The sequence below is a fragment of the Talpa occidentalis genome, unplaced genomic scaffold (assembly GCF_014898055.3).
Source record: "Talpa occidentalis isolate TD23 unplaced genomic scaffold, MPIMG_talOcc4v2.1 talOcc4.11, whole genome shotgun sequence".
Lineage (NCBI taxonomy): Eukaryota > Metazoa > Chordata > Mammalia > Eulipotyphla > Talpidae > Talpa > Talpa occidentalis.
The window spans coordinates 38,080,145-38,088,509 of NW_023601104.1; the positions used below are offsets into that span (position 1 = coordinate 38,080,145).

The 8,365-nt window shown below is 37.5% G+C and overlaps 1 protein-coding gene across 1 annotated transcript; it reads right to left on the reverse strand.

Annotated features, from left to right (window-relative positions):
* Positions 1-847: 847 nt before the first annotated feature.
* LOC119237977 (olfactory receptor 4K17) lies at positions 848-1,815 on the reverse strand. Its single transcript, XM_037501785.2, has one exon. The coding sequence runs from the start codon at positions 1,784-1,786 to the stop codon at positions 848-850; it is 939 nt and encodes a 312-aa protein (XP_037357682.1). The 5' UTR covers positions 1,787-1,815.
* Between the last annotated feature and the right edge of the window lie 6,550 nt (positions 1,816-8,365).

Below are 8,365 nucleotides of genomic sequence, written 5' to 3' on the forward strand. Positions count from 1 at the left end.
TTTTTTTGGTAGTGTGGGTAGAGATACCACACCTCAGAATCATTCTTTTCTTAGTTAGTAGCACATGTGAGTGTTGACTCAAACATAAACATCATAGAAAAGACAGAGAAGCAACTTTGGGTCTAGCACAACAACCAAACATTCTGACTATTCAAAAGTGTAGAGGACTTTCTGAGGATTGACTGTGCTTTCTCTTTCCACTGATACTCTCTGAATACATTGAAAAAGCATATATTACTAACTCCCCTTGAATTCAAGTTAGTTTCTCATTGAAAGTATTGGCAGTATCTTAAAAAAAAAAAAATGAAACCATTTATTTTTGTATTATTTTTTAAAGATTTATTTATTTATGCGTACAAGAACTGGGATATAGGCCAGAGGTGTGGGGGATTCACCAGAGACAGAGTGGGGGACACAACAGGCAGATTGACTGAAACACTGCTGAGGGGAATCAGCTGGCGAGTGTCAAGAGAGGTCTGCTGCACCATGGGGGTCACCTCCCTGGCTGGGGATCCCACTTCTGCTGCAGTGGCTGAAGATTGTTTCATAGTGCTGCATCTTAACCCCTTGTGCCACCAGGGAAGCCCAAACCATTTATTTTTTGTTGGCATTACATTCAAATGTAATGTGTTATTTTTATAAATTTGCTGTGTTTACTTGGCTTACTTTGTATGGATCCTATCACATTTTTAAAAAAGAAAACCTACTATGGTGTAACACTTGATGGGGGAATCCAAATAGCACTTCACTTACAAATAAGTAAATGAATTTAATTTTTTAAGTAAAGAAACCCTTTAGAAACATAAAAATTACCTTATCTCTAACTTCTACATTTTTCCTACATATCCTATTTAGGACTCACAAAAGCGCTCCAGAGTTTCTTCATGGCTGTCTTCATTTCTTTGTTTCTCAGGGTATAGATAATTGGATTCAAGATAGGGGTGACAATGGTATAAAATACAGCAAGGAATTTATCCACTGAGTGGTTGCTGAAGGGCCAGATATAGATGATGATGCAGGGGCCAAAGAAGAGAATCACCACAGTGATGTGGGCAGTCAAAGTGGAACGGGCTTTGGCCTGGCCAGCAGAAGAGTGGCTCCTGATGGTCATGAGGATCAGACTGTAGGAGATAAGCAAAATACTGAAACAGCTCAGAGAGATCATCCCACTATTAGCAACAATGACTATCTGTACAACGTAGGTATCTGTGCAGGCAAGCTTAGTAACCAGAGGGAGATCACAGAAAATGCTGTCCACTACATTGGGACCACAGAAAGGCAAGTGCACAGCAAAGGGTATCTGAAGCCCTGCATGAAGGAGACCTAAGAACCATGAGGCCATGACCAGCAAGACACACACCTTCCTGCTCATGATGGTCATGTAATGTAGTGGCTTACAGATAGCCACATATCTGTCATAGGCCATGGAGACCAGAAGTACCATTTCAACTCCACCCAGGAAGTGAAGGAGAAACATTTGTGTGAAGCATCCAGCAAAGGAAATAGTCTTACGCTGTTTTATCAAGTTTACAATCATCTTTGGGGTAGCAAATGAAGCAAGCATCATATCCACAAAGGAGAGGTTCCCAAGGAGAAAGTACATGGGGGTGTTCAAGCTTGAGCTGTAAAACACTGTGACCACAATGAGAAGGTTACCCGAGACTGTGAGCACATAGATAACTGAGAAAAGTACAAAAAGAAGAAACTGAATATCATGGGAGCTGGTCAGTCCCAGCAAAATGAATTCTGACACTTGGGACTGATTTAATTGTTCCAGTGACTCCATATATTGCTTGTTCTGGAATGACCTGTAGAGAGAAAAAGAGAATAATATATAATGTAAGTTGCTGATATTTCTCACTTCTTTGAGTCTTTTAATCATCTTATTTGCCTTTGAAATTTAGTGTTATTTTTTTTATCTCTAGAAGGATGTCTTATCATCAAAATTTTCTACACTGGCTAGTAAGCAATAATTTATTGATTCATGCATTTCTTGGTTCAAACAAACAACTCATGGGCCCAGATGCTGCTTCTTCATAGGACAAAGGAGATAATATCACCTTGCAGAGTTTTGTGTTTTTTCCATGAGATGAGATCCTTTAGTCTGAATACTTGGAAGAATATAAGAGCTCTGAAAATGGATGAATCTGGGAGTTATTGCCTGCCCACAATTGCCTTAAGGAATTCTGTTTTAGTTCTGAATCAGCCCCAGAGTTAAGAATGTCTGTGATCTTGGTGGTGCAGGCAGTTGAGCGCAGCACTGTGAAGCTGTCCTCAGCCTCTGCAGTGCTGGTTCAATCCCTGCTGGCCTCGAAGCAACACACCTGAAGGGCAGATCTCTCCTGTCTCGCCTGCCCTCAGTCAGTCTGCCTGTTCTGCTCCCCGGTCTGTCTCTGGTGAGTCCTCTCACCCTCCCGCGCATCTGGCCTGTACCCCAGCTCTTGTATAAATAAAATAAATCTTTAAAAAAAAATAATGTCTGTGATACTGCAGCACTGGATGGTTGAGTGAGTGAGTGGGAGTGAACCAGGCTGCTTTTTCATTCTCGAATTTCTCCAATCCAAAGCGATAGTTATCAGATATCTTCACACCCTTGGAAAGCCTTTCTGGCAGAGACTATTGTCCTAATGTGTCTCAACTCTTTATACCTTGTCTGCTGTGGCTGAAACCCAAATACTAGATAGTTCTTACAAGATCCATATGTTACAAGGGCAGCTGTGTCTAAGCACTAAGCAGGAGGAATATATATTCTGTTTCTGAGTGGCCCTGTCCTATCTAAAAGGAGTCATATATTACAGAGGGAGCAAGAAAGACTGAGAAGTATAAGAATTATTACTTGTGACATCTAAATCTCACTGCATTTAGATTCAATGCCACATCACACCTGTTTTTATAAACTATTCTTTGAGGGAACCAGGTTTTGCAATTCATATATTAGTTATATATTTTTATCAGACCTCTATTCACATTCATGCAAAACAATACTGACCTGAATATGGTGGGCCACAGCCCACACTGGCCTTAGTTGGAGATGCCATTCTAATTTCCTTAATTCTGACAAAATTGGCTGAATATTATGGTCCAGTCTTGAGGATACGGTTTCCGTGTGTGTGTGTGTGTGTGTGTGTGTGTGTGTGTGTGTGTGTAATGCACAAACAATCTGAATAGGAGTACAGTTAATCACTAGGCGAGAAATGAAATTTAGTGTCATGATTTCCGTGCTTTTTTGACTAGGATGTGAAAAGAATGAGTATGATGCATACTGAAATAGTGAGGAAGCCTGCGACTAAAATTCAGGTTTGCCTGCTGTTGGTGCCTCATCTTTCTCTCCAGATCTCAGTTTCCTGGACTTAGACAAAACAGGGGTTGAGATCAACCTCTGAGCTCCTTTAGGCACAGTTTCTACTGGGGCTGTTATTGACACACCAGTTACTATCCTTTATGGAGCTATTATTACATCCCCATTTTAGAGATTTATTGCTTTTAGCTAGTTTGATTTTAACTTTTAATCAATTCAGATATAAATAATTCACAAATTGTTGTCTAAAGTTTCCTTATGAGTGTTCTTTTCCCTCTTTTCTTAGGTAGTAGTATTTTTTATTTTCTTTAAATAAAATTATATATTATTTATTTTTTAATTTAAATATTTTATTTTATATAATTCTTATATCTTTTTTCATCTTTGCACAATGTGTGCATTTTCATTTTGGTTATATTCCCCTTACAATTGCACCCCCCCTTATTTGGACTGTAGTCCTTCCTTTCCCCGCCACTCCCCCCCCCACAGTGTGTCTCTGTTTTATAGTTGCTTGTTGATTTTGATTTTTACTTTGTATTGATTAGTCTTTTTCCTGGTCTCTTATTTAGGTTTTCTAAATTCCTGCTATGAGTGAGACCATCCAGTATTTTTCTTTTTCTTTCTCACATTTTGCTGAGCATGATCCCTTCTAGCTCCATCCATGTTGCTGCAAACTGCATGTGTTTATCTTTTTGGTTGCTGAGTAATATTCCATCATGTATATGTACCACATCTTTTTGATCCAGTCATCTATTTTTGAGCATTTGGGTTGTTTCCATAGCTTAGCTATTGTAAATAGTGCTGCTATAAACATACAAAGGAGCAAATAATACACACTGGAGCAAAGAACGTTTGTTCAATAAATGGTGCTGGGAAAACTGGGTCGCTACATGCAAAAGAATGAAGCTTGACCACTACCTCACACCATGCACAAAAACAACTCAAAATGGATTAAAGAACTAGACATAAGACCTGAAACCATAAAATACATAGAACAAAATATAGGTGAAACACTACATGACATGCACATCAAAGACATTTTTACAGACATATCACCCAAAGCAGTGATAGTGAAGGCAAAGATAAACAGCTGGGACTACATCAAATTGAAGAGCTTCTGCACAGCAAAAGAGACAATAACCAAAACAAAGAGAAACCCCACCGACTGGGAGAACTTTTTTGCACACAACACTAACGATAAAGGACTGATCAGAAAATCTACAAAGAGTTGATGAGACTCAACAAAAACAAAGAAAATAATCCAGTCAAAAAATGGGCAGAAGAGCTAAAAAGAAACTTCTCTGAAGAAGAAAAAATGCAAATGGCCAACAGGTAGTAGTATTTTTAATTTGTTTACTCCAGCGGCCCATTACACTTCCTTGACCCCATATGCTCACTCCCTTGGCCATCACTCAGTGCTTGTCCTCCACTAAAAGTACCTTACAGTTCAAAATGTTTTGACATTTTCCATATTTCAAAACTTTACAGGGCCTCCCCTGGTGGTGCAGCGGTTGAGCGCTGGGCTGCAAAGCTGCCCGCAGCCTCTGCAGCGCTGGTTCAATCACCGGCCACCGGCGAGGGTCCCACATGGTTCGCAGACCTCTCCTGCTGCCCGCTGCTCCCCTCAGCAGTTTATTTCATCAGTCTGCCTGTTCTATTCCCTGCTCTGCTCTGGTGAATTCTCTCACCCTCCCGTGCTTCTGACTGTACCCAGTGCTTGTATAAATAAATAAATAAATCTTAAAAAAAAAAACAACAACTTAACAATGTGCAGATACTTTGTGACTAATCTTCTCATAAGGCAATGATTAAATGTGTGTTATAAAATCATTATGGTAACATTATTGTATATGCAAAAATTTGAAGCAATATATGACCTTCATTGGGGTTTTCTGTCTTAACACATAATTGGAAATGTGGACTGCAATGTCATGTTAACAATGAAATGATGCTTGAAACAACTCTTTAAGAATATGGAAAATGCTCACTTTTTTAAAAGTAAAAAGTACACTATGAAAGAATTCCGCCTAATTATTTTTAAAGATAACTGTCAAATTTTAGATAATAATATTAATAGTCATTTCATTCAATAGTAATTCCAACAAAAGATAGATCTATAATGGAATTGCGTCATCTTGTTAATAGACAAAAAATAAAAAATAAAAGAGCAACATGACAGCAATTTTCATGTGACTGATAAATATTAAAAACAAAGTAGCAGATCTGATGAAATATCACTGAAGGGCACGCATTACAAATTTATTTTGAAAGAAATATGACTTTATTCATTAAATTTAATGACACTTAGTTTTTGTAATGTATCCCATGGAAATGAAGTCACAACATATAAAATTACATGTTGATGAACACTCTTTTTACCACAGTTGAGGTGTCAAAGTAGAGTTGGGGGGGGGGAAGTGCAAGCTCCTCTCTAAGGGAATAGTTGAGTTCAGCTAGCTATATTTATATTTTGAGAATTTATACAACTATTATTATTATTATGAAGAATAAATCAGAAATCCATCTATGATCTAGCAGTGTATCATACAAATTGAACTTTGTTTCCTTTTTCATGTTTATATGGTCATATGAAGATTATACCTTAAGCATTAAACATTGATTGGGGGGCACTTGAAAAGTGGGTAAGACAAAGGGAGATAAAAGAGAAAGAGAAGTTAGATGAAAAGCAGAAGTAAAATAAAAAGGTGTTTTAAGAAACTGAAAACTGGGCCTCCCCTGGTGGCACAGGCAGTTAAGCACCACGCTGTGAAGCTGTCCACAGCCTCTGCAGCGCTGGTTTGATCCCTGGCCACTGGCAAGGGTCCTACATGGTGCGGCGAACTCTCCTGTTGCACCTGCTGCTACCCTCAGCAGTGTATTTCGTCAGTCTGCCTGTTCTATTCCCCGCTCTGTCTCTGGTGAATCCTCTCACCCTCCTGTGTATCTGGTCTGTACCCTGGTTCTTGTATAAAATAAATAAATAAATAAATCTTAAAAAAAAGGAACTGAAAACTGAATATGCTCATGTATAAAAAGTGAAAGTTCATGAACAAAGCAAATGAAAATGATTTGATTTCGAAATATATTCATACATCATTTTTGTACTAGATTGCTAAAATTTTGGTACAATGTCTATAAAATATGACTATAGTGAAGTACATAAATATTTAGGAGGAATGTTTAAAGAAATATATTCATTTTAAAGAAATATATTTTATTCCTGTACTTATATGCCTTTATGCTGGAAACCATGAATAAGGGACACGACTGTTGGCATGGGACAAACCAAACACTTGAATCAAGATAGGCTGTAATATGATCTGTATTCAAACCAACTATGGATGCAGACAGAGAAGGAAAACTTTAATCCAACTGGGGACATCTGGGAAGGGCTCAGAAAAGAGCTGTGATATCAATCTTTAAGGAGATTATGTAAATAATTATTTTTTTTCTTATGGCATAGGGGGTGATTACAAATGACCTTAGGGAAGATTTCCTTTTCTAAGGAGAAAAAATAAGTTGTGTGTCCCCTCTTTTCATGAGTAGGCAAACTTTAATCTAGGGAGGGGATGTAATGTAACATTTTACTTCTTTCTTTGTGGTTTATCTCCAGTAAGATATCTCCATAATCTATTGTGCCCCCCAAATCTGAAGGAATCAACGTAACATTTATTCCCAAGATTCAAAGTTAGGATTGTTCTTTTGGGACTGTACAAAAAGAAAGGAAAGCCAGGGATTCAAAAAGAATTCACACTGGAAAGGGGGTCGTGTGGCATGTTAGCCTAACTTGAAATATTCCTGGGAGGCAGCTGTTTGAAACTGAGTAACAGACCAGTTCCTTGAATCTTTTGCCAATAGGGAACTTGTCAAATGTAACTTAGCAGGAGGGTAGAAAGAAAACATCTAGAACATTGGGTCCCAGGCATGAAGCACTGTTTTGAAATCTTCAGAGATCTGTTGTCTGTTATTTTTCATATTACTCACTCTTATGAGTAATCATGCTATGCCTCAAAAACTAATAATTAAGAATGTGAGACCTTAAAAGATTGAGTAGTTTGATTAAAATTTGTGAGAAAAGTTCTTAGCATATAATCTAGCATCATGTGTCACACAATAAATGTTACTTGTTGTTGCTATTCCTATTATTAACTTCACCTTTATACAGATTGGGATTCAAGTGTAGGAATTCATGACATCAAAGATTTAGATTTAAAGCTTACTTTCAGCAGAGTCTTGCATAGCATCACAAGCTTTAAATATTATAATTATGGATAATACAATTAGAATTAATAGGCAAGTATCTATTGAAAAAGAAAGTGTTAGAGAATTGAAAAAGTTTCACTATTACCACATTAGGACACATAGTAATTTATCTGTATTATATAGTCCAATTTGAGTAGAAGTGTCTGTTGCCAAGGGTTAAAATTCTAGCATGACCTAGTTTATCAGTGAGCTTTCTTGATATGGAATTCATACTGTGCCATGAATCTCGCCCCTTACTCACAGCAGACTATAGTCTACAACATAGTAACTCAGTCTTTACTATGACCATTAGCTATAGCAAAAACATGAGACTTTCAACATTGAGTTGAACTTTATGATTCACCAGATGATCATTGGACAACAATTTGAAACCCATGCATACCTAGGGAGCAACTTCCTATAATGGAAGCTTAAAATTTTTTCATCTTTATATCATAAGACATTTATTTTCAGCCTGAAGTTGGATGTTTCATACATTCGTATCTCGTGTGAAATACTTAGGACTTCAGGGAGAAGTGGTATTAAAGTTTGAATGTTGCTTTTCATTTTCCCCATACTCCTTTCTCCAGAAAAATAGACTCCCCTGTTCTGGTGTCCCATGTTTTGCCACAGGAGAAATATTTTGTAAACTTTTTCTTGTTTAAAAAAATCATTTCAGGTTCAAGGACTTGATCACTTGATCAGTGCTCTGATCTTCACTGAATTTAAGTTGCTCATCTCTTAATTTACTTTAGGATCTCTGACACATTCTCCCAACCTGAGACTACCTTTCCATGACTGATAACAAATTTTATTGACTATTTT